The following is a 27393-nucleotide window of genomic DNA, read 5'->3' as shown; positions in this document are numbered from 1 at the left end:
ATTTAGACATGTGCAATGTCTTGTAGGGAATCTGTAACCTTATTAGATGTAATTATGCTGAAATGTAGTTTCTTCCTGTATCTCTTTCTGAGAGTTGGTTGTTTCCCTCTTTTCAATTTCAGTGCACATAGACCATTATGGTACAGAAAGTGCAGCATCTGAGATGTGAGGAGGACATTTTGACATTAGTATTTTTAATGTTGTTAGCCCTACTTAATGTAATATACAGCATGGGAATCTTTGTGGTATTGACCTTTTAGTTTTCCAGTGATGTTTTTCTAGATTTTGATTGGTCATTTGTTCAAGAAGACTTTCACAGTATTGATCACTTTCCAGTCCTATTGAACAGAGCAGAATATTCTGCACCAATTATCTCTCCTTGATGGAAATTTGAGAAGGCCAATTGGGATGAATATAGAATGAGAGCTTTAACTACTTGAAAAGTATATGAATTTCCTGATGCTGAAGGAGCATGTGATTATTTCATAAACATTGATTTAGTTCCAGCTATGAGTAGCCTTCTTAAAACCAAAAACTAAAAGCTGTGACCCATCCTATGATGGAACCTATCTTATGATAAGCATTGCAAGATTGAGACGTGCTTGCCAAAGATTAAGGGATATTGAATATATGGTTTTTAGATTAATTTATGAAAGGGTATTAAAAATAAGAATTCAGGGAAACCAAGAGAGCATCATAGACAAAATATACTTAGGATGTCATCTCTAATACCAAGTCTGAAAAAAGAATGAAGATTACAAAGTAGTTTGGATGATACTGTCACACCCTTTTGCTATGCCTGAATAATCAAGGTGTTAAAGTAAACGATGCTTTTTCAGTAGCTAAGATTTTTGCTGAAAGTGTTAGCTGATATACAATGGAATTCCAAGAAGTGAGACAAGAGAGGCCTTTTTTCTTTATGTTTCCTTGAGTAAGAAAGAGGACTATAATGAGTCATTTCATATGAAGAAAATGACATCAGGTGCATCAGACATTGAATCTACTGCTTCAGGGGAGAACTAAATATATTATGATACAGCACGTTGAAGCAATTTTTCAAAAGCCACCACAGAATTCTTTTTTGAATTGTTGAACCTAACATGAATGCTTAGTGTACTCCCAGGTAGTTGAAGGATATCTCTTATTCTTGTAATTCTTAAGCCATATAAACATCCTGCTATTGCTACAAGCTATAGACCTCTTGCTTGGATGAGTTATCTTTGCAAACTGTTGGAAAAGATTATTATATGTGTTGGTTTGGTACCTTGAAAGAGTTGTATAACTCCATTCCAATATGGTTCTAGAAAGTTTCTATCTACAACAGACTTATTGATTTGAATATCAAGTGACTTTCAAAATGGATTTGTGATCATCACACAATAGCAGTGTTCTTTGATTTAGAGAAGTCTATTGATGCTTCATAAGGTAATTCCACAAAATGAGCTTTCCAGGCAGATTCATCTGTTTTTGAAAGACAGATAATGGTGAAGGTTGATGGTAAATTTACAAGTCAATTCCCACTGGAAGATGTGCCATTGGGCGGTTGGTTGAATGCTAGCTGCTGTTGATAGGTTGTAGACACTTTTCCATGGGATATTAGTTTATCTGTGGTGATGATTTAGCTTTCATTTACACCCTGCCATCTCTTGAAGTTTGCTATGAGATGCTTGCAAGCTGCTGTTGATATGATCACTGACTGGTCATCAAAAACTGTAGATGTACATTTTACAAGATAAGGAGTTCCACCCATGTGACTAAAAGGCATTCTCATTCCATGTGTAGAGATGGAAGTTTTGGATATGATTTTAGATAGCAGATTTACATGAACCCCATTTAGAAAACCACCCCAGTAAGGTGATAAATTCACTTAAAATTTTGGAGATAGTCTCATTTGCAGATGCAATAACTAAAGTTGCAAGGTCTAAAGTTTGATAGGCCTTTCTTTTTTTTTATCTAAAGTTGCCAGATCTTAAGTTTGTTTGATGTTTTTATATTACTATAGTGCAGGAGTTTTGTAGTTAAACTCGATTCAAGAAGTTGGTTTTGCTTGTTCTTCCTGAAAGGTTATGGAAATCAAAGTTTGCTGGAACAGGATGAAAAGAACCAAAAAGTAACATTGCTTTTGTAATAAAATGTAAATTCCTACAGCATTATGCTGTTCATGCTTACAAAGTATATATATTTACAGTTGGCTATTTAATAAGAATCTCATGTAGCAAAACTTTGAAGAGAATTTTCCTTATTTACTGTATATATGCTGCATATATGAGAGTAAACCTCACTGTGATTTGATGAGTACATCCATTGATCATGATAGATGTAAATGGGAAGCCAGATTCGGACTCAGAAGCTCAAAAGAATAACAAACTACTCAGGAAAGAGATTCTGAGGTGTGGCAATCCTCCCTTTTACTGGAATTGCCATTCTGAGAATTCTTTGTCAGTTTAGGACTGTTCCTACTATGTCAATCCCTACCTAATACATGACACATGTGATTACAGTATTACCATGGAACATCCACTAATGGAATGGTAAAATCGTTAGTGTCATAATCAAATATGTATGATGATACTGGAACTAAGAAGATTATTGGAGAAATTTTAGGCAATAATGTTGATAAATGTAGGCTGATGAATTTTTTAAAGGAAGCCAAAATATTGATATATGAAAATAATGGTATGTTATTAGTCATCTCTCTAAGTAAGCCTAATTATATCATTTTTATAGATATTTTTAAGGTTTTAGATATATTTTTCATGATAAAAAACACTGAATAACCATTAGCATCTAATGATTACTCCAAATCGGTGCTTATTTTTGTAAAGTACATCAGTGAAAGAAATACTTTCCAGGTCAGATTGATTCACTATTGTTTACCACTTTTATTTCAGCACTGCTGTCTAAAATTGTGAGATGGCAGTTGTTGAGACTGACCTAATATGACCATTATCTCATTGGGCAATGACAATAAGGAGATGGGATTTGGCGTACTACATTATTTCTGTATTAAAAATTTTGCAGTGAAAAAGAAAATTGTATAAATTCTCTAAGGCAAACAGCGGGGGGCTGGAAATCCTCCCCTCTCGCTTTTTTTTTTAGTTTTCCAAAAGAAGGAACAGAGAAGGGGGCCAGGTGAGGATATTCCCGCAAAGGTCCAGTCCTCTGTTCTTAACGCTACCTCGCTAATGTGGGAAATGGCGAATAGTTTGAAAAAAAAAAAAAAAAAACTACTTTTATGTATCAGGGTGAACTTTTATTCTACTTGTATGAAGGAAATAGGATGGAGGTTCTTATTACAAGAAAGCTGTCACCATCCCCTAAGGAGAAACATGAAATATTTTCTATTCACTGATATTGATACATTTATTTGAGAATTGTTTCAAGAACATTGTCACTATTTTATTATATGGTCCATGTTGACTATTAAGGCTTTCAAAAGCTGAAAGTGATTGTGGGTGTAATTTGTATTGCTGATTAATTTGTGCATGCTTTTTCCTTGTCATTAGTTATCCATATTTGCTGTATGATTTTCTTGAATACATTTTGAGAGCAATAGTTCTGTTGAGGTTTTATCAGTCTTATTGTAAGTTTGAAGGTTTCCTTTTATGCAAGTGATTTCTTGAGGTGTGTATTTCTTTCAGATTGAAGAAAAGACTTCACCTAAGATAATGGATAAGGAAGAAAGAGAGGACAATCTAAAGGAAAGATGGATTGAAGAGACTTTGCACTTAGTAAATGAAGTAAGTATTAGGAACTGGTGTAAAAATACACTGCTCATGTTTCAGTTGTTGACTATAGTAAACAATCATAATAGTTTTCTGTAAACCCTTTCAATGGGATATTTTTGAATATATCCATAAGCTTGTTATTATGATTAACTGCAGCATGATTTTCTACATAAAATGATGTACAACTGAAACTGGTGAAACAGTTTTTGCATATGCTAAGTCCCTCTGTTTGCTTTGCTTTGCTGCTAGGAGTTTTAGGTGTTCCAGGAGTGCTGTAAGATATTTTTTTTTTTTTTTTTTTGTCGCTGTCTCCCGCGTTTGCGAGGTAGACACTCATTATATCCAGTTCCAGTGGACTAATTCAGGGAAAGAGAGGTCTGTCGTAGGTACTAGTTGGTAACAGCCAATTACTAGGGAGGTATATTACTAGTATTGCCCGCTTGGGTATCCAGAGGGTTAATGATGGATGCAAAGTGAGCCAGCACTAAAGTGGTTTTCAAATTGCACTCCTCTGACCCAGATAGCTGTCTTTTGTTTCTGCCTCACCCACACGTGGACTACTGGCATTCTATCCTCAAACATAGGATCTCTCCATGTCATGCATAACACCTAACAGTGCTCAAGTTCCACAGCCAATACTCAACTCCCACAGTCCATTCTTCGTAACTCTAGCTTTTTCTGCGATGAGCATTAATTGTTATCCCTGCCTTTTGGCTGATTGGTAGGAGCAGTAGATAGAAGCAGTTGGTAGAAACATTTTGGTAGGAGCAGTAGATAGAAGCAGTTGGTAGAAACATTTTGATAGGAGCATTAGATTAGAAATATTATGTAATAGTAAGTAGGAATATTAGGCAGGATTATTGGGCAGAAGTAATTAATAGAAACATTAGGTTGGAGCCTCTGCAAACACTGTGCTAGAGTTGCTCTCTGGTTGTGGCCTGTTAAGGTCGAGACACTAAATGCTAAGGAGTGGCACTGAAGTTCGCAAGTTATGGAGACTCAATTGATGCGGCCAACTCCTTGAGGGAGTTCCAGGTAGGAACAGGTATCAAGAGATATAGATAGATAGATAGATAGATAGAGATAATGTTCTGTTAGAAGCCAGTTTCCATTATATTCCAGATTTTTTCATAAAACATTGATAAATGATATAAGTTTCCCTGAGGCTGAAGGTTTTCAGAAAGTAATGGAGATTACTCTGAATCAGAAGGTAATTACTCCAGGGTCATCTTAATCACCGACTGGTCAGAAATGGGTCTTGCATGAGGCACAAGCTACTCTCCCCATGATTATGATGTTTGATGATCTTCAGCTTTTCAGCAATTCCAAGGTATTTTCAGGATATTGTAGCGCATGTAGATCTGATAGCCTTCTCAAATGCCACATTTTGACATGAAAAGACAGGCCCTTATACCATTAAAAGCACTGTGTTTATTATTTTGCTTGATGATCACAGTTTATGCAGGTCTTAGGCCTTGAGAACAAGAGAAAGGAAGAGGGTGGATGTGGAGTTTTAGCTTGGAAAAGGCATCAGAGATACAGATGAATAGATAGATGGATAGATAGAATACAAACTTAATTTTTTGTTGTAACAATGTCAAGAATAGTTGAAAGTAAGATGTTCATGTCAAGGTAGAGTTTATTAACCCTTGAAGAAAAGCATTTGATTAGCTGCATAAAATGTGAATATCCACATCTTTTGATGACTTATATTTCAATGAATGTTTTTCAAGTGAAATTAATATTGAGCCCATCTTGGCTGGCAAGACATTAATCACATGATTATATAAAATAGATATATGATTAATTGGTATATATTTTTGATACAACTTGTAGTAGATATCTAAATTCAACCTTAACTGAATTGTAAATATTACTTAATGCTCATCTTTTGTTGACTGCCAATTTGCCTTTTGAGTTCTTAGTTAAATTTGACATTTGATCTGGTTTATGAATTGCATGCATTATCATTTTCTTTTAGCCTGAGTTAAAGACTGCTGAAGTAGTAGAATACAAAGATAGAGAAGATCTGCAAGAAAATGCCAATGAAGAGTCAGGACAGATAATTACACAGGTAAATATGCAGTAATTGATTTTGATCTGAAAAAAAATTCTTGATCTCAGTGTTTCTCCCTAGGGTTTACTCTATGTACCATGACAAATTGTGAGCCTCATATATGTCAGGTGTTTTTGTTTACTGGACAAAAATCCTTCCAGTGATTGACAGAGAAGGCTGTTTGTTAAATGGAAAAGGGAGGTGTTTGTTATCTACAGGGAAGGAGTGCAAATGATTGGGAATATTATAAGGGAAAAAATAAGGGATCAGGATGTGAAAAAGAGGGAAAATGAATAAGGAGAGGAGCTATCAGTAAACTATAGTGCAAAGAGAACAAGAAGGGCAAATGGCAGAGACAGTGAGATCAAACAAGTAAGTGGCAGCAGACAAATATGTGAAAAGGAGATGAATGAATATTTCAAAGGACTGTTGAGTGTTAAATGTTAAGGAGGCTGATGTGTTTGGAATGATGTGGGGTGTGGAATGGATTAGTAAAAATGGAGATAGTAATGAAAGTTTAGCACATGTTGAAATCTAATATTTTGTTAGGAATGGATGGACTGCAGATGAGATGCCTATGTTAAAGGCTGTTATGCTTCCCAGATTTGACATACTCCACCAGTTCTCACTGACCGTGCCTCCAGATAATGCATTCTGAAGTTGCAGAGTGTACAAAGTAATGTTGAATAGTTTGTTATACCAATTATTTCCTTGGTTACAACCTTGTTGAGGGAAGTACTTATTGAGGCCAGGCATTTTGACAGTGTAGCCCTTTATTATATGCAGAAATTAGATATTATTCTGAATGGAGTGAAAACATAAAAACATGAACAATCCTTTGTAATATCTTGACAGGAAAAAACATCTGGTGAGGGGGAGGTTAGAGGGATGTGATAATTAAGGGGCCCAGAAGTGAAAGTAGCACTAGGGTCCAAGATGTCTCTCCTGGGCCTGGGTCATAGCTGGACTGAAAGTCCTGACAATTACCATATGAAAAAAATCTATCCTGCATTTGGGTGTCAGTATAGGTGTGGACGGGAGACAGTACAGGTGTGAAGGGGTGACAGTACGATGTAGAGAGGAGACAATACAAGTATGGAGCAGAGACAGTACGGGTGTGTAAAGAAAGGAAAACTAGTGTCAAGAGGTAAAATATGCAAGAGAGATACTGTTTACTGGGCCTGTCCATAGCAGGGGAATGATGTACTGTCATTGGAATGGTCTATGGGCTTATGTTTCTGAAATCCAGTAATATCATATTCCAAACTGTTTGGTTATTAGGATTACAGATTTATGATTCTCAACCTTGTATTAAAAACACAAATTTCTCCAGAAGCCACTGGGAGCTGATGCAAGTGTTACATCTGATGCTGGCTATGAAGAGGATGATGAGGATGAGGGAGAAGTGGAGGAAGATATTAGTGAGAATGAAATGGTTGTGTCAGGATCAATGCAGTTCCCACTGGCTGAAAAGGGTGAGTTGATATGTGATGATGATTTTGTTGGTTTTGTACTTAGAAAGCAGAACAGTAATTTTTTTGTTGCTTTCCTTTGGTCTGCTGTCACAACCACTCAGTTTTTATGTGCAACTACTGCTCACTGGTCATTTTGTTATAATCACAGTTTTCATATAAGGTAACTTACTTATTCAAGCTGTTTGATTTTATCCCTTGCTTGTTGTGTGGGAGGCTGTCATGAAGACTTTTTTGACTGTCAGTGAACAGCAGATGTTTCAAAGAGGAAGAGATACAGTTTCAGTATTGAGCTTTCCTTAACATAGGTTCCCCTGAATTCTTTTACTCACCAGTTTAGACTTTTGACATATGTTAAGGATATTTGTGTGAGTTAACTGAGACTGCATGCACAGATGGATGTAGTGTCTGTGTGTATACATCCTCAAATTACTTTTGTTGTGCAGAAGTGAATATATCCCTGGGGGTAGGGGAGAAAGAATACTTCCCACGCATTCCTCACGTGTCATAGAAGGCGACTAAAGGAGACGGGAGCAGGGCTAGAAACCCTCCCCTCCTTGTGTTTTAAGTTTCTAAAAGGGGAAACAAGGAGGAGTCACGTGGGGAGTGCTCATCCCCCTCGAAGGCTCAGACTTGAGTGTCTAAATGTGTGTGGATGTAACCAAGATGAGAAAAAAGGAGACATAGGTTGTACGTTTGAGGAAAGGAACCTGGATGTTTTGGCTATGAGTGAAACGAAGCTCAAGGGTAAAGGGGAAGAGTGGTTTGGGATTGTTTTGGGAGTAAAGTCAGGGGTTGGTGAGAGGACAAGAGCAAAGGAAGGAGTTGTGCAACTCCTGAAACAGGAGTGGTGGGAGTATGTGATAGAGTGTAAAAGTAAACTGTAGATTGATATGGGTAAAACTGAAAGTGGATGGAGAGAGAGGGGTGATTAATGGTGCTTATACATCTGGGCATGAGAAGAAAGATCATAGAGGCAAGTGTTTTGGGAGCAGCTGAGTAGTTTTGATGCACGAGACCAGGTTATAGTGATGGGTGATTTGAATGGAAAGGGGAATAATGTGGCAGTTGAGGAAATAATTGGTTTACATGGGATGTTCAGTGTTGTAAATGGAAATGGAGAAGGGCTTGTAGATTTGTGTGCTGCAAAAGGACTGGTGATTGGGAATACTTGGTTTAAAAAGAGAGATATACATAAGTATACGTATTTAAGTGCGAGAGATGGCCATAGAGCGTTATTGGATTATGTGTTGATTGATAGGCGTACAAAAGAGAGACTTTTGGATGTTAATGTGCTGAGAGGTGCAACTGGAGGGATGTCTGATCATTATCTTGTGGAGGTGAAGGTGAAGATTTGTAGAGGTTTTCAGAAAAGAAGAGAGAATGTTGGGGTGAAGAGAGTGGTGAGAGTAAGTGAGCTTGAGAAGGAGACTTGTGTGAGGAAGTACCAGGAGTGACTGAGTGCAGAATGGAAAAAGGTGAGAGCAAAGGACGTAAGGGGAGTGGGGGAGGAATGGGATGTATTTAGGGAAGTAGTGACGGCTTGTGCAAAAGATGCTTGTGGCATGAGAAGCGTGGGAGGTGGGCAGATTATAAAGGATGGGATGGGATGAAGTAAGATTATTAGTAAAAGAGAAGAGAGAGGCATTTGGATAAGTTTTGCAGGGAAGTAGTGCAAATGAGCGGGAGATGTATAAAAGAAAGAGGCAGGAGGTCAAGAGAAAGGTGCAAAAGGTGAAAAAGAGGGCAAATGAGAGTTGGGGTGAAATATTATCATTAAATTTTAGGGAGAGTAAAAAGATGTTTTGGAAGGAGGTAAATAAAGTGCATAAGACAAGAGAACCAATGGGAACATTGGTGAAGGGGGCTAATGGGGATGTGATAACAAGTAGTGGTGATGTGAGAAGGAGATGGAGTATTTTGAAGGTTTGTTGAATGAGTTAGATGATAGAATGGCAGAATTAGGGTCTTTTGTTCAAGGTGGCATGCGAAGTGAGAGGGTTAGGAAGAATGATTTGCTAAACAGAAAAAGAGGTAGTAAAAGCTTTACAGAAAATGAAAGCTGGCAAGGCAGTGGGTTTAGATGGTATTGCATTGGAATTTATTAAAAAAGGGGGTGACTGTGTTATTGACTGGTTGGTAAGGATATTTAATGTATGTATGACTCATGGTGAGGTGCGTGAGAATTGGCAGAATGCATGCTTAGTGCCTTTGTACAAAGGCAAAGGGGATAAAGGTGAGTGCTCAAATTGCAGAGGTATAAGCTTGTTGAGTATTTCTGGGAAATTATATGGGAGGGTATTGATTGAGAGGGTGAAGGCATGCACAGAGCATCAGATTGGGGAAGAGCAGTGTGGTTTCAGTAGTGGTAGAGGATGTGTGGATCAAGTGTTTGCTTTGAAAAATGTATGTGAGAAATACTCAGAAAAGCAAATGGATTTGTATGTAGCATTGATGGATCTGGAGAAGGCTTATGATAGAGTTGATAGAGATGCTCTGTGGAAGATATTAAGAATATATGGTGTGGGAGGCAAGTTGTTAGAAGCAGCAAAAGGTTTTACCAAGGATGTAAGGCATGTATATGAGTAGGAAGAGAGAAAAGTTATTGGTTCTCCATGAATGTTGGTTTGTGGCAGGGATGTATGATGTCTCCATGGTTGTTTATGGATGGGGTTGTTAGGGAGTTGAATGCAAGAGTTTTGGAGAGAGGGGGCAAGTATGCAGTCTGTTGTGGGTGAGAGCTTGGGAAGTGAGTCAGTTGTTGTTTGCTGATGATACAGTGCTGGTGGCTGATTCGGGTGAGAAACTGCAGAAGCTGGTGACCGAGTTTGGTAAAGTGTGTGAAAGAAGAAAGCTGAGAGTAAATGTGAAAAAGAGCAAGGCTATTAGGTACAGTAGGGTTGAGGGACAAGTTCATTGAAAGGTAAGTTTGAATGGAGATAAACTGGAGGAAGTGAAGTGTTTTAGATATCTGGGAGTGGATTTGGCAGCGAATGGAACCATGGAAGCAGAAGTAAGTCACAGGGTGAGGGAGGGGGTGAAAGTTCTGGTAGCATTGAAAAATGTGTGGGAGGCAAGAACTTTATATCAGAAAGCAAAAACAGGTATGTTTGAAGGGATAGGGGTTCCAATAATGTTATATGGTTGCGAGGAGTAGGCTATAGATAGAGTTGTGCGGAGGAGGGTGGATATGCGGAAATGGTTTGATCAAGTAAGTAATGAAAGGGTAAGAGAGATGTGTGGTAATGAAAAGAGTGTGGTTGAGAGAGCAGAAGAGGGTGTTTTGAAATGGTTTGGTCACATAGAGAGAATGAGTGAGGAAAGATTGACCAAGAGGATATATGTGTTAGAGGTGAAGGGAACGAGGAGAAGTGGGAGACCAAATTGAAGGTGGAAAGATGGAGTGAAAAGATTTTGAGCGATCAGGGCCTGAACATGCTGGAGGGTGAAAGGCATGTAAGGAATAGAGTGAATTGGAATGATGTGGTATACTGGGGTTCGACGCGCTGTCAATGGAGTGAACCAGGGCATGTGAAGTTGCCCTCCTTTCACCCTCCTGCATGTTCAGGCCCCGATCACACAAAATCTTTTTCACTCCATCTTTCCACCTCCAATTTGGTCTCCCTCTTCTCCTCGTTCCCTCCACCTCCGACACATATATCCTCTTGGTCAATCTTTCCTCACTCATTCTCTCCATGTGCCCAAACCATTTCAAAACACCCTCTTCTGCTCTCTCAACCACGCTCTTTTTATTTCCACACATCTCTCTTACCCTTACGTTACTTACTCGATCAAACCACCTCACACCACACATTGTCCTCAAACATCTCATTTCCAGCACATCCATCCTCCTGCGCACATCTCTATCCATAGCCCACGCCTCGCAACCATACAACATTGTTGGAACCACTATTCCTTCAAACATACCCATTTTTGCTTTCCGAGATAATGTTCTCGACTTCCACACATTTTTCAAGGCTCCCAAAATTTTCGCCCCCTCCCCCACCCTATGATCCACTTCCGCTTCCATGGTTCCATCCGCTGCCAGATCCACTCCCAGATATCTAAAACACTTCACTTCCTCCAGTTTTTCTCCATTCAAACTCACCTCCCAATTGACTTGACCCTCACCCCTACTGTACCTAATAACCTTGCTCTTATTCCCATTTACTCTTAACTTTCTTCTTCCACACACTTTACCAAACTCAGTCACCAGCTTCTGCAGTTTCTCACATGAATCAGCCACCAGTGCTGTATCATCAGCGAACAACAACTGACTCACTTCCCAAGCTCTCTCATCCCCAACAGACTTCATACTTGCCCCTCTTTCCAGGACTCTTGCATTTACCTCCCTAACAACCCCATCCATAAACAAATTAAACAACCATGGAGACATCACACACCCCTGCCGCAAACCTACATTCACTGAGAACCAATCACTTTCCTCTCTTCCTACACGTACACATGCCTTACATCCTCGATAAAAACTTTTCACTGCTTCTAACAACTTGCCTCCCACACCATATATTCTTAATACCTTCCACAGAGCATCTCTATCAACTCTATCATATGCCTTCTCCAGATCCATAAATGCTACATACAAATCCATTTGCTTTTCTAAGTATTTCTCACATACATTCTTCAAAGCAAACACCTGATCCACACATCCTCTACCACTTCTGAAACCGCACTGCTCTTCCCCAATCTGATGCTCTGTACATGCCTTCACCCTCTCAATCAATACCCTCCCATATAATTTACCAGGAATACTCAACAAACTTATACCTCTGTAATTTGAGCACTCACTCTTATCCCCTTTGCCTTTGTACAATGGCACTATGCACGCATTCCGCCAATCCTCAGGCACCTCACCATGAGTCATACATACATTAAATAACCTTACCAACCAGTCAACAATACAGTCACCCCCTTTTTTAATAAATTCCACTGCAATACCATCCAAACCTGCTGCCTTGCCGGCTTTCATCTTCCGCAAAGCTTTTACTACCTCTTCTCTGTTTACCAAACCATTTTCCCTAACCCTCTCACTTTGCACACCACCTCGACCAAAACACCCTATATCTGCCACTCTGTCATCAGACACATTCAACAAACCTTCAAAATACTCATTCCATCTCCTTCTCACATCACCGCTACTTGTTATCACCTCCCCATTTACGCCCTTCACTGAAGTTCCCATTTGCTCCCTTGTCTTACGCACCCTATTTACCTCCTTCCAGAACATCTTTTTATTCTCCCTAAAATTTACTGATAGTCTCTCACCCCAACTCTCATTTGCCCTTTTTTTCACCTCTTGCACCTTTCTCTTGACCTCCTGTCTCTTTCTTTTATACTTCTCCCACTCAATTGCATTTTTTCCCTGCAAAAATCGTCCAAATGCCTCTCTCTTCTCTTTCACTAATACTCTTACTTCTTCATCCCACCACTCACTACCCTTTCTAAACAGCCCACCTCCCACTCTTCTCATGCCACAAGCATCTTTTGCGCAATCCATCACTGATTCCCTAAATACATCCGTCTAGGGTAAATCATGGAAAATGTTTTGGGACCTGGATGTGGAAGGGGAGCTGTGGTTTCGGTGCATTATGCATGACAGCTAGAGACTGAGTGTGAACGAATGTGGCCTTTGTTGTCTTTTCCTACCACTACCTCGCGTGCATGGGGGGGAGGGGGGTTGTCATTTCATGTGTGGTGGGGTGGTGACGGGAATGAATAAAGGCAGCAAGTATGAATTATGTACATTTGTATATATGTATATGTATATATGTATATGCCTTGAAGAATGTGTGGAAGTCGAGAACATTATCTCGGAAAGCAAAAATGGGTATGTTTGAAGGAATAGTGGTTTCAACAATGTTGTATGGTTGCGAGGCGTGGACTATGGATAGAGTTGTGCGCAGGAGGATGGATGTGCTGGAAATGAGATGTTTGAGGACAATGTGTGGTGTGAGGTGGTTTGATCGAGTAAGTAACGTAAGGGTAAGAGAGATGTGTGGAAATAAAAAGAGCGTGATTGAGAGAGCAGAAGAGGGTGTTTTGAAATGGTTTGGGCACATGGAGAGAATGAGTGAGGAAAGATTGACCAAGAGGATATATGTGTCGGAGGTGGAGGGAACGAGGAGAAGAGGGAGACCAAATTGGAGGTGGAAAGATGGAGTGAAAAAGATTTTGTGTGATCGGGGCCTGAACATGCAGGAGGGTGAAAGGAGGGCAAGGAATAGAGTGAATTGGAGCGATGTGGTATACCGGGGTTGACGTGCTGTCAGTGGAATGAATCAAGGCATGTGAAGCGTCTGGGGTAAACCATGGAAAGCTGTGTAGGTATGTATATTTGCCTGTGTGGACGTATGTATATACATGTGTATGGGGGTGGGTTGGGCCATTTCTTTCGTCTGTTTCCTTGCGCTACCTCGCAAACGCGGGAGACAGCGACAAAGCAAAAAAAAAAAAAAAAAAAATGTATATATATGTTGAAATGTATAGGTATGTATATGTGCATGTGTGGATGTGTATGTGGGTGGGTTGGGCCATTCTTTTGTCTGTTTCCTTGCGCTTCCTCACTAATGCGGGAGACAGCGACGAAGTATAGAAAAATAAATACTTTCACGAAGCAAGTTTAGGATGTGTGTAAGTTTCCTGAGGCTGTTATATGATCCATCCATCTTGAATCAGAGATTGTAGTTAGGTATGAAATATCAAACGACATGTAATATATTCCATCTTATAGATCTTCATATTAAGATGGATGTGGAATCATATTTATTTATTTGAAATTTCAAATTGTTATAGATAGAGGTCATCTTCAAACTGTTATGGAGACATGATTCTATGGCACATGTGATTTTGATACTGAATTGTGTTCCAATAACAGAGATGAATTTAGTTCTTAGGGTAAAATATAAGTATCAAAACCCCTGGTTGGGAATGAATTTTTTATAGAAGTAGTGTTACATTGAGTTATGGAGACTCTATTGCTGTGGCCACCCCCTTGAGGGAGTTTTATGTGGGAACAGGCATCAGATATATAAATAGATAGATTCAGAGAGAGATTAACACTTTTCTAGATTTTTTTTCATAAGGAGGGGTACGCTGCCCACAAAGCTGATTGTTGAATATTTTTTATCAGACATTTGTACTAAGTTAACTTTTTTTATGAAATATTGATATAATTTTTGCTTTTGTAGTAGATCAGAAAGAAAGTTTACCAAGTGGCCGAGTGCAGCTAGAGCAGCAAGAGCATCCCACGAGTCAGGAAGTATGTACACCATCAGAATCTAGTGCTGGTGTTACAGTTCAAGTTAGCAGCCAGATCTTACAAGCATCTCCAAAAGGTTAGTGGAATCAGCCACCAGTGTTGTATCTTCGGCAAACAACAGTTGGCTCACTTCCTAGGCCCTCTCATCCCCTTCAGACTGCATACTCATCCCTCTCTCCAAAATGTTTTGTATTTACCACCTGTGCAGCCCTATCCACAATCAAATTAAACTGTCATGGTGACATCACATACCCTTGTTGCAAACTGACCTTCACTAAAAACCAATGGAGAAAGGCCATGCAGAGACACACTCCCCCCCCCCCCCCCCCCCCCCCACACACACACACACACACACACACACACACACACACACACATAGAGGGCATATGAAACACCTAGGGTAAGCCATGGAAATGTCTGTGGGGCCTGATGTAGATAGGGAGCTGTGGTTTTGGTGCCTTACATGTGATAGCTAGAGAGTGAGTGTGAACAGATGTGGCTTTTTTTGTGTGTTTTCCTGGTGCTGCCTCGCTGAAGTGGGGGTGGCGATGCTGTTTCCTTAGGGATGGGGTGGTGCCAGGATAGGATGAAGGCAAGCAAGTATGAATATATATACATGTGTATATATGTATATATGTATATATATGTATATATGTATATATTCCTTGCCCTCCTTTCACCCTCCTGCATGTTCAGGCCCCGATCACACAAAATCTTTTTCACTCCATCTTTCCACCTCCAATTTGTTCTCCCTCTTCTCCTCGTTCCCTCCACCTCCGACACATATATCCTCTTGGTCAATCTTTCCTCACTCATTCTCTCCATGTGCCCAAACCATTTCAAAACACCCTCTTCTGCTCTCTCAATCACGCTCTTTTTATTTCCACACATCTCTCTTACCTTTCTCCCCTATTCCATACTATTCGCTATTTCCCGCGATAGCGAGGTAGCGTTAAGAACAGAGGACTGGGCCTTTGAGGGAATATCCTCACCAGGACCTCTTCTCTGTTCCTTCTTTTGGAAAAGAAGGAACAGAGAAGAGGGCCAGGTGAGGATATTCCCTCAAAGGCCCAGTCCTCTGTTCTTAACGCTACCTCGCTATCGCGGGAAATAGCGAATAGTATGAAAAAAAAAAAAAAAAAAAATCTCTCTTACCCTTACGTTACTCACTCGATCAAACCACCTCACACCACACATTGTCCTCAAACATCTCATTTCCAGCACATCCATCCTCCTGCGCACAACTCTATCCATAGCCCACGCCTCGCAACCATACAACATTGTTGGAACCACTATTCCTTCAAACATACCCATTTTTGCTTTCCGAGATAATGTTCTCAACTTCCACACATTCTTCAAGGCCCCCAGAATTTTCGCCCCCTCCCCCACCCTATGATCCACTTCTGCTTCCATGGTTCCATCCGCTGCCAGATCCACTCCCAGATATCTAAAACACTTCACTTCCTCCAGTTTTTCTCCATTCAAACTCACCTCCCAATTGACTTGACCCTCAACCCTACTGTACCTAATAACCTTGCTCTTATTCACATTTACTCTTAACTTTCTTCTTCCACACACTTTACCAAACTCAGTCACCAGCTTCTGCAGTTTCTCACATGAATCAGCCACCAGAGCTGTATCATCAGCGAACAACAACTGACTCACTTCCCAAGCTCTCTCATCCCCAACAGACTTCATACTTGCCCCTCTTTCCAAAACTTGCATTTACCTCCCTAACAACCCCATCCATAAACAAATTAAACAACCATGGAGACATCACACACCCCTGCCGCAAACCTACATTCACCGAGAACCAATCACTCTCCTCTCTTCCTACACGTACACGTGCCTTACATCCTCGATAAAAACTTTTCACTGCTTCTAACAACTTGCCTCCCACACCATATATTCTTAATACCTTCCACAGAGCATCTCTATCAACTCTATCATATGCCTTCTCCAGATCCATATATGTATATGTCTGTATATATATGTGTGTATACGTGGATATGTATATGTGCGTGTATGGGTGTTTATATATATTTTTTTTTTTTTCAAACTATTCGCCATTTCCCGCGATTAGCGAGGTAGCGTTAAGAACAGGGGACTGGGCCTTTGAGGGAATATCCTCACCCAGCCCCCTTTCTATTCCTTCTTTTGGAAAATTAGAAAAAAAAAATAATGAGAGGGGAGGATTTCCAGCCCCCCGATCCCTCCCCTTTTAGTCGCCTTCTACGACACACAGGGAATACGTGGGAAGTATTCTTTCTCCCCAATCCCCAGGGATAAAAGTTTATATATATATATATATATATATATATATATATATATATATATATATATATATATATATATATATATCTTTTTTCTTTCATACTATTCGCCATTTCCCGCATTAGTGAGGTAGCGTTTAGAACAGAGGACTGGGCCTTTGAGGGAATATCCTAACCTGGCCCCCATATATATATGGGGGGCCGGAAATCCTCCCCTTTTGTTTTTTAATTTTCCAAAAGAAGGAACAGAGAAGGGGGCCAGGTGATGATAATCCCTCAAAGGCTCAGTCCTCTGTTCTTAACGCTACCTCGCTAATGCGGGAAATGGCGAATAGTATGAAAGAAATAATATATGTGTGTGTGTGTGTACATGAGTGGACAGGCTGTTCTTTGTCTGTTTCCTGGCGCTACCTCGCTGATGTTGGAAATGGCAATCAAAGATAACAAAATATGAATAGATAAGATAAATAAATGAATATATGTGTGGGGACAGGGGAGAAAGAATACTTTCCACATATTCCTTGTGTGTCGTAGAAGGCAACTGAATGGAGAAGGAGTGAGGGGCTGGAAATCCCCCCACATTTTGTAATTTTCCAAAAGAAGGAACAGAGAAGAGGGCCAAGTGCGAATACTCCCTCTAAGGCTCTGTCCTCTGTTCTTAATGCTACCTCACTAACGTGGGAAATGCGAATATGTATGAAAAAAAAGAAGAAAAATGAGTGTATATGAGTAGATGGATTATCCCTGGAGATAGGGGAGAAAAAATACTTCCCATACATTTCCTGCGTGTCGCAGAAGGCGACTAAAAGGGGAGGGAGCGGAGGGCTGGAAATCCTCCCCTTCCGTTTTAATTTTTCCAAAAGAAGGAACAGAGAAGGGGACCGATTGAGGATATCCCTCAAAGGCTCAGTCCTCTGTTCTCAATGCTGCTTCGCTAATGTGGGAAATGGCGAATATGTATGTATGAGTGGATGGGTCTTTCTTCATTTGTTTCCTGGCACTATCTCACTGATACGGGAAGTGGCAATCAAGTATGATTAATGAATAGATAAAGAAATATAAATTTGTACTCTGTTGCCTGAGCCAGGTACCTACTTTATCGACCAAGCCGTTAGGGTGGTTGCACAGCTGGTTTGACAGTGGACCGACACTGCAACAAGGAGTCAAACTTATGCACTCAATCCTGGGTGGCCAGTGAATGCTAAGCACTACACCTCAGAGGTCCTTATTTACATATTTGCAGACTGTACTTTTGTCTTTTCAGTAATTGCTTCTTTTATATATGTTTTATATATGTGTGTATGCACAGTAGTACATCACATGCACTGCACATGTAATGTTTCTGCACTGTCTTCACTTGAGTGGTGTTGACACAAATGTGACACCCGGGCTGGAGTCTCTCCTCACCTGTTGAGAATGAGTCATCTGGAGACAGACCATCAGCAGTCAGTGGGTTAACATTTGAGTATAGTTTGAGGTTAAGTGACTGAAAAAGATTCAGCTTCTCAGAATGTATGAGAATGTAGGATATATAGGAAACGGGATTCCCTCATAATCTTATTCTTTCCAGAAAGTCCGTCTGGCTTTGAAAGTGATGTAGAAGACAATGATGAAGACAGCAGGGAGGAATCTTTAGTATCTCTTTCCAAACCTGTTTTGGAAACAACCAGTCATAGTTCAGACCCCATGCAGCTACCTGACACTGTTTCTCGACTTGATACTCCAGAGGGTAGTTCTGTCTTCCTTGTTGGAACAGCACACTTTTCAAAAGAAAGTCAAGAAGATGTTGCAAATGTAAGGAGGAAAGTATTAATTTTGTGTACTTATTGTTTTTCCATTATTTTTGTAGTAGCTTGTATCATACAAAATAAAACAAACAATTTTGATATTTACTGATTTTTCACATTCCCTTGTTTCAGACAATCAGAATAGTGAAACCAGATATTGTTGTTGTAGAGCTCTGCAAAGCACGCACAGCCATTTTACAGTTGGATGAAGAAACCATTCTTCAGGAGTCCAGAAGCCTTGACTTAAGTTAGTGACATTCATTTTATACATAAGTACATCTTGAACATGGAGGCTTTCAACCTCAGAACCCTTTCATGGGGTTTTTGATGTGCTTTGGAAGTCAGTCATGTCCACATGCTGGGACCATAGATCATGAAAAGTAGTTATGTAGTTTCATCCAGTCAGGGGAAGTGGAGGGCATTTGTGGAGTAGGTGTTTTGTTGCCTTCATTGTGAACATTGCATCGTGAGTATGAGAGCTTTATATGGTGAATTAGATGTTTTAATGTTGAAGAAATGTGTGGTATCCACTGTGCAGATGAGAATATGAGTCATTGTTGTCAAGAAGTGTAGCTTCAGATGGGTATGTGATGGTTGGAATGGACTTCAAAATTAGGTAAAGAAGAAGGTTGTCTGGTGTTTTTCAATCATTTTGGTGTGAATGTATTTTGTCATGGTTCTCATTCCAAAGATGCAACATCCGTACTAAAGAGACTGAATACCTAGTTACCCCAGGAAAGGTGATGGAAGGATGGAGTAAAAGAGACTTTGATTTGTCTGGGTCTAAACATGCAGGAGCGTGAGTGACATGCAAGGCACATATTGGATTCGAGCAATGTGGTATATAAGGAGTGATATGCTGTTATTGAGTTGCACCAGAGCATATGAATTGTTCAGGAGAAACCATGGAAAGGTCTGTGGGGTTTGGCTGTAGATAGGGGGCTCAATACATAACAGCTAGAGAGTAGATATGAAGAATTGGTTCCATTCTTCAGTTCCTGTTGCTGCCTCACTCTGTATAAATGGTGGACTCGTATGAAGTGAAAAATAGTTTGATCAAACATGTATTCTTCTGTTTTTCTTCATTTTTCCTCCATATGTGTACCTGGTGATATTTTCTTCTTTTACCTTTTCCTATCTCCTTCAGAATGTCTTCCAATCTTTTCTAATTATTTTTCAAGTCTGTTTCCATTTCTGTGTTGATTCTAGTTCACCTTTCATCTTGTTCTTTCGTTATTTCATTTTCATTTCCCAAACAATCTGTATTTTCTTTTATAATTGGATTGCTTTCTTTTCCCTTCAAAGACTTGGAAACTTGTATAACAGCTGCTTTTTCTTTGCTAGTATTTGGGTGTGTATGGATGTGCATTCTTTGCCCCATTTCCAGGTATGATATTAGCATTATGTTTATCATGATGAACATATCCACTTTTCTTGCCTTTGTTTTGCTGTCTGGCATTAAAGGTTCAAAATATAAACAGTTTAGTGTACATTTTAAGGTGATTATTGAAACATCATACTTTGAGGTGGTTTGGACATGTGGAAAGAATGCAGGATGGGTAATTTATGAGGAGAGTATATAATATTATTATTAAAGTGGTTGATTTGAGAGGAAAACTGCCTTTGACATTGGCACATAGAGTGGAAGAGTACTGGAGGAAGAGAAAAGGTGAAAGGATGTATGGAATGGTGTATGCAAGGGAGACTCTTTAGCCTTAGCCATCCACTTGATGGAAGTTCCCAGAAGGAGCCAATGACAGAGATATAATTAGATAGAATATGCATGAGAGTATGAGGCTTGCATTGAGATAGAATGAAATGGATCAGTGTGGTTGATGAGGCTGATATGCTGACATAGTAAATAGTCAAGTCAATCCATGGAGTAATCAGTCGGGTTTGGCTATGGGTTGCATGCTCTGTTTTTGGTAAATTGTACATGGCAGCAAGAGATGTGTAAATGAATTTTTTTCCATTTGTTCTTGATACCACCTTGCCAAGGCTGGAATAGTAGTCAGATGTCAGTTACAAAATGCTCAGAAATGATATTAGATTTTGAATGTTTCAGAAAAGATCCAGATGATCCTGCGTCAGCATGGAAAGATTCAGGGTGTGCTGTATCTTTTGTTATTGTCTGTGTCTGCTCATATAACCAAACAGTTGGGAATGGCTCCTGGAGGCGAGTTCCGTACTGCTTTTGCAGAAGTAAGGATTTTTATGATTTTATTTGAATTGTTTGTCTTTTCCATATGAGATGCATTTTTTCTAATTATTCAGTAAAGGCATTCTAAACACTCAAGATGATACAGACATTTTCTTTCAAAAGAACAGTGTTGGGGGCTGTTTATGACAAGATCTCTACTTTAGTAATTATGTATTTGTATGGCAAGAGGAGTGCAATTCTGTATCTGTAGGACCCCAATCTCTTAAACTTTCTCTGATATTATACAACTTTTTGAACTTCTGTTTGCAGTCTCCTTTCACAGTTTCATCACTCAGTTTTTTCATTCACCCATTATTCTTATAAAAGTATTTCTTTAGATCTTCTCTAACATTCTAGATGCTTAAGATGATACATTTCTCAAAAGAACAATTTTAGAGGCTTTGTATGACAAGATCTCTACACTACTAATTATCTATTTGTCTGGTAAGAGGAGTAGGAATCTTTACTAATAGGGCCCCATCTCTTGAACTTTCTCTGCTGTCATACAACTTTTGGCTTCTGTATGCAGTCTCCTCTCACAGTTTCATTAGTCTTTTTATTTCATTCATCCACCATTCTTGTATAATAAAAGTATCTCTTTACATCATTTTTAGCAAATTTCTTGCTTAGTTTCAAGTCATGGCATCTGGTTATTGTGTCTTTGCATATTATGTTTTTTGTGCTGCTGATAACATCAAAGTTTTTTAAACAAAGTTTGTGATCAAGTCACCCTTTAATCTCTTTCTCTCTGTGCAGGTACCATCTTTGTTTCCCTCCTCTCTCCTCTAGACCTCTTTTAGTTCTCTGTGCCTTTTTAAGTGTGATGATCAACTTTGGAAGCACGTTCTAAATTTTGTCTAATATAGGATTTGGATGGTTTGCTGAATATATACTTTTATACATGAATGCAATTCTTTTAGTGTCACTAGACAGTTTCTCTTCTTCAATGCTTCCATAAGATTGGTCTTGAGCAACAGAGTATGTACACTCCCATGCCTTTCTCATACACATATTCCTGCTGCATATTTGGTAGATTATAATTTCTTCATATTGATGCCTTCCACTGTGTCCCATCATCATTACAGAGTATTTACTGTTTGAATTTTATCAGTTGTGTATCAAATCAGCTTTGGAGATTGTCTAGTTCCCCTAACAAGTTGATGCAATCCCCGTCACCTTTTAATTTCCTCCTGATGGTAGTATCATCCATGATGATATTCATTTAGAAGTTCAATCCTTTAGGCAGGTCATTTACAAAGATCAAGGAGAGTAATGGTCTGAGACTGAACCATGCATCACAACTTTCTTTGAAATCCAGAGAGATTTGTTGCTTGTGCTCTTCTTAAATCTTCTCTGTCAAGTGTTTGCTCTCCTGTTTCCTCTAATTCTGAAGTTTGTTTTCTTTTTTAAATGTTTTGTGCTTTGTTGCCTACCTAGTATGGCAGACACCGAGGAATTGCTTGTCTGTCATCGTCATCCATCTTTCCATCCATCCATCCTTCAGTTCTTGTCTCTGTTTATCCGTCTGTTGTTTATGGGTTGCTGGAAATCACACTGCAGATTTACTGTGGACATAGCGTAAAAATTATTGATTAGATGCTTATGGAACTTGATACAGTTGCATCTCATCATCTAAAAATTGATCAGCATTGGCCTCAAAACTTTAGTTTGGTTTTTGTGTGTTAGTTTTGTAATAAGTGAGAGGAAGGGAAACCCAATGAACAGTGTTTGGGGGTGGGGTAAGCCATGGCCTTAGGGTATGCATGATTTCTAAAGTTTAGTGCTGGAAAATTGAGTACCTTAGATCCAGCAAACAATTCACATGCTTGCCAGTGATGTTGATTTTGAGTAAATTATGGAAGTGGCTGAATTGCTTGTGTTAGATTTTGAAAATTTGACCAATGAGGAACTCGTGCAGTTAGAAGCAGAAAAACTCCAAAGGGATAGGGAAGAAAAAACATCCCCTGCTACAAGCCAGTATACTACAAGATGTCAGTGTAAACTTTAGACCTGTTGGACAAGGTTATGGCCCTTGCTAATGATGTGAATCTTAGTCATGAACTTGCCCTAGTTTTCTTTAGTGAGCTTACAAATACTTCATATCAATTTGAGAAGATTTATTGAGAAAGAAAGAGGCATGCCCCTCAATCAACACAGGAAAGCTTTTCTAAAAGGCCCAAAAAAAGACTTCTTCACCTCCAGTTGAAGCAGTTGCTGAATTAGATGATTCAAGCACACTTTATAGTATATCTATTTGATATCATCTGCATAACTTGTGACGTTACCATAGTTATTGATGTGGAGAATTCAAGGGTGACATAGACAACTCTAGTGCCCTTGCCACTTCATCCAGGAAGTCCTTACTCCACCTCTCCTTTCTACTACCAACACCCTAACCTTCATCACTAAGTTTTGGAACATTTTTCAGTAAGTTTTCATGTAAAAGTCATCGATAGTATGTCATAGAATGTGGTATGTTGGTAGTAAGCTGTGTCAGTCATAGTACAACCATAAAAATTTTTTGTTGAGGAACATAATCCCCTTACAACATTAAACTAGACAACCCAACTTGTGATTTTTTGACTCAGCAGGTTGCAAAGGAACTTAAAACCCTTCACAAGTTGCGGCATAGGTATAATGTTGAGCTGTGGTTGTGAGAAGGCTGTGTAGAACCTCCAATTTCTCGCATCGAAGGTACAGTGAAGAAACTAAGAGATGAAATATCATATGAGGCTTTGCACTTGGTCTTGGTTTCATTATTGTGTAATAATTTAGTATATTTTTAGTACTAAGAATAAACAGACAAGTTTATGTTGCTTGTCAATTTTCCATGTGGTTATTAAAGAGTTCTTGTCAAGTCTATTTTTCTCTTGTCAGCATTGTGTCAACTGAACAGTATTTTGAGTATTCTTCCAGGATTCAAGATGAATGTGTGGCTGGTAATTAATTGACTACATATTTTAAAATTGCTGACTAAGTTTTAAATGTATTAGTTAGTATTAAGGGTATTGGAGAAAGAAATGTTGGGAGAATGTGTGGGATGGTGTATGTGAGGGTGGCATGAAGTGATGAATAGGTGGAGACTATTTTGCCTTGTCTACCACCTTGATGGGAATTCCTGGAGATATAGGTAGATAGATAGGTAAATAGTTTGAATTACTTTGTCTGATCTGCCTTCCTCAAACAAATTTATGACTTAAATACCATCATATAATTATCTAGCCTTCCATTCTGTATCATTTTATTGAAGCTGCTTTTGTTACTAAAAGAGATCCATTTACCTCATTGTTTATGCACATCATAGATGATTTGTATTAGTGGATATTTAGGGGTCTCCTCAGTTAGTGCATATTGATTGTTGAGGTATCAGTGTTGTTTGGTATAGAGATGAGTTTTGTATTTTCAGTTTATGAATGAAAGTAACAGCAAAGATTTGAAAAGTGTGATGTTAGATTTCTCCTGCTTAACCAGTTTCTTAAGCATTTAGTGTTTACTTTTTGTATATAAAGATATATAAGGATGTTAGCTGTAGCATCTGCTTAGATTACACATTTATTCAAATTTATTTGTTTTTTGGTGAAACAAAGAGCAAACATTTACTAGGGTTATACATGTAAGATTACCTGAAATGATTCATCCTTGTATACATCATCATGACTCATGCTTGTTCTTCTTAACAAACCACAGACAATGCACTTAATATGTCTTTATTTTTGCTTCCATATTATTCACAGGCCACAAAAGTATTAAGAAATAACAAGAAACAATGATGTCCCGGGTGTAGAATTTAAGTTTGATGCTCAGTAGTGCTCTTCAGAGTGTAAAGATGTGAATTACAACTTAATGTGATACCACTAATAGTTTTTTATCATGAGAGTGTATTTATAGGCACGGAAGTCAGCACCTGGCTGCTTGATTCAGCTTGGTGACCGACCAATACAGATAACTTTATCTCGGGCCCTGGCCTCGCTTTCCCTCTGGCATAAGTTCAAGCTTACGTGGCACATACTTACCTCCAAGGAACCAATTAGGTTAGTAGTGTTTTACTGTTCATTAATTCACCCTTGTGTAGAAGTGACTATGTTTGTACACTGACAGGAAATGCAGAAATAATTGCAAGAGTACAGCATATGAAAATGATTCTTCACAGACTTACTGATATGGTTTATTGTATGTGGAAATATAGAATGTCATATACATTGATGTTAGTTAGCTGTAGTTTCATTTGGTCAGATATAGATCAGTAGCCAGAAAGCCTGCCACTCATGGTTTCATGCCTTGTTATCTCTTACTCTATTTCACTTGATTTGGTAGTACAAGGGCATACATCCTTACAGATGAGTCAGAAATGTCCTTTCTCAGTGAATGTACAATTTGATAAAGTGAATAGTTGAGATGTCCATCCTCTGTGAATATACATACAGTGTGATAAAGTGAAGAGTCTTCCACAACACAAGACTGATTCATGATTATTCATTTAGCGTTAGAAAAGATCTGTAATGCATATTGCCGTTCACTTACATAAGACCATTCACCCATTATCATCTCAGACAAATTTCTTTAATGTATGTAATCAAAAATCATCCACCATGTATCCTCATCCATCTCTTATATATACTAAGCAGATGTTTTACCATACCATATTTCTTGATGTCTCCCTCACACAGCTTATATCACATTTTATGCTTTTCTTTTCTGAGGATCTACATGTCAGAAATGGAGGGAGGGGGGGGGGTGGATCCACAAAGAAGGATATGAAAGGATTGAATGAAGGCTTTAGGGTATTGGAGTCTAAACATTCAGGAAGGTGAGAGATATGCATAGGATAGAATGAACTGGATTGCTGTGATATATGGGGAACAACTTGCTGTCAGTGGAATGAACCACAGCATCTAGATAAACCATAGTCTTTGTTGCTTGTGTGTGGGTGGTAGGCTCTGGTTTTTGTTGCATAATGCATGACGACTAGTGTGTGGTTGTGTGAAAATGAAGCCATTGTTTGCTTGCCCCTGATATTGCCTCATTAAGGTCAGAGAACCAGTTGAGTGTATACATAAAATCTCTGATAATGTTTCATGTTTATCTCCAGAGCAGAGATGTTTTAAACAATGTTTTATTAGCCAAGATCATTTTCTTTCAGTAATTATTTGTTAATCTCTTCAGTTTTATATGTACTAATCTGGTTAGACTTGCAATAAATTGAATTTTTTCTCCAATGGACAGAACTCTGTTAACATGAAAGAGTATTTGCTTTTAGGAGAGTCAGAATAAAAATATTTTGCTGCAGTCCTTAAAGATTTCAGTTGTTGTAAGGAAGAATACTTAGGAGATCGATCATATGTTTACACATTCAAAATGCTGTAAGCTTTTGTCAGAAGGAACATTTCAAGTTGGATTAAAAACTTTGTGCTTCACTCAGGCTGTTTGGCTATATCTTTAATGTGATATAAAGGTGTAGCTTCTGCTGTTGTTAGGGATCTCTTATGAGACTGGCAAGAGATTTTGTACTTAACTGTTGTGAGAAATCTGTTGTTAAATGATTTTGGCAAGAGAGGTTGTACAGTACTTGATGATCTTTATTAGAAGATGCTTCTGCTTAGATTAGGTCAGCCTCCCTTGTATGGCTTTGGGTATGTCATTATGATCTTTATTAGATGCTTCTGCTTAGATTAGGTCAGCCTCCCATGTATGGCTTTGGGTATGTCATTTCTGGAAGAGGAAACCTCACAACAAAGGATAAGTACTCAGCTAAGAGTAAGGATTTTTATAAGATCTTACCTTTATTGGGTATGCTCTTTGATCCTTGCATGGTTTTGTCTGGTGGTGAGAATCATAGGTTTTTAAGTGTGAAAAATAATTTCATCACTGGTGGCAGAGCACTATAAGTAATCTTTATTTTTCTATCCCATTCCTGCTCTTTGCCCTTTTTAAAGAATCACATTTTGATTTTGTACCGTAACAAGCCTAAGGCACTGTGGGTTGAGAATGATGTGAGCTTGACAGTTGGGGAGAAGCATCTGCACATTCTCACCATTAATGTCATAGGCCTGGACAAGATTTTTTGGTTGTTATGTCTCAACGAATGAACAGAAGTTAGTGTTATAAATATTATCATAGTTAAAGAGGGTGGAATCCTTTGATATATTTAGTTTATAGAGTAATATGGTGTTGTAAATATACTTTATTTTTTCATTCATATTCTCCACTTTCTGCATTAGCTTAGATGACTGAGCTTTTTTTCATTCATATTCTCCACTTTCTGTGTTAGCTTAGATGAGTGAGCTTCAGAAAATTCTTCGCTTGGCTTGCATCTGTGTTCCATCTTTTGGAAAAGTAAAACAGGAGGGGAGGATTTCCAGCCCTCCAACTCTTACCCATTTTAGTCACCTTTTGTGACACACAGGGACTACATGGGAGTATTCTTTCTCCCCATCTCCTCTATATTTATCTATTTTCATTATACTTTGTCGCTGTCTCCTGCGTTAGCAAGGTAGCGCAAGGAAACAGACGAAAGAATGGCCCAACCCACCCACATACACATGTATATACATACACGTCCTCACACGCACATATACATACCTATACATCTCAAGGTATACAT

At 38.9% G+C, this 27393-nt stretch overlaps 1 protein-coding gene across 7 annotated transcripts in view; it reads left to right on the top strand.

Moving 5' to 3' along the window:
- Positions 1–27393, top strand: part of LOC139761646 (uncharacterized) — a 55817-nt gene that overhangs the window by 20203 nt on the left and 8221 nt on the right. For 5 of the 7 annotated variants that reach the window (XM_071685942.1, XM_071685946.1, XM_071685945.1 and 2 more), the window contains 8 exons: positions 3642–3740; positions 5710–5802; positions 7118–7259; positions 14462–14608; positions 18376–18599; positions 18725–18839; positions 20658–20794; positions 24681–24823. In XM_071685942.1, coding sequence (XP_071542043.1) covers positions 3642–3740; positions 5710–5802; positions 7118–7259; positions 14462–14608; positions 18376–18599; positions 18725–18839; positions 20658–20794; positions 24681–24823 — 1100 coding nt within the window. The remainder of the gene's footprint in view (positions 1–3641; positions 3741–5709; positions 5803–7117; positions 7260–14461; positions 14609–18375; positions 18600–18724; positions 18840–20657; positions 20795–24680; positions 24824–27393) is intronic. The other 2 variants (XM_071685944.1, XM_071685948.1) reach the window with 1 other exon arrangement.

The sequence above is a fragment of the Panulirus ornatus genome, chromosome 41, assembly GCF_036320965.1.
Source record: "Panulirus ornatus isolate Po-2019 chromosome 41, ASM3632096v1, whole genome shotgun sequence".
Classification (NCBI taxonomy): Eukaryota; Metazoa; Arthropoda; class Malacostraca; order Decapoda; family Palinuridae; genus Panulirus; species Panulirus ornatus.
Note: the sequence above shows the minus strand (reverse complement) of the source record. Positions and strands in the feature narration are given on the sequence as shown.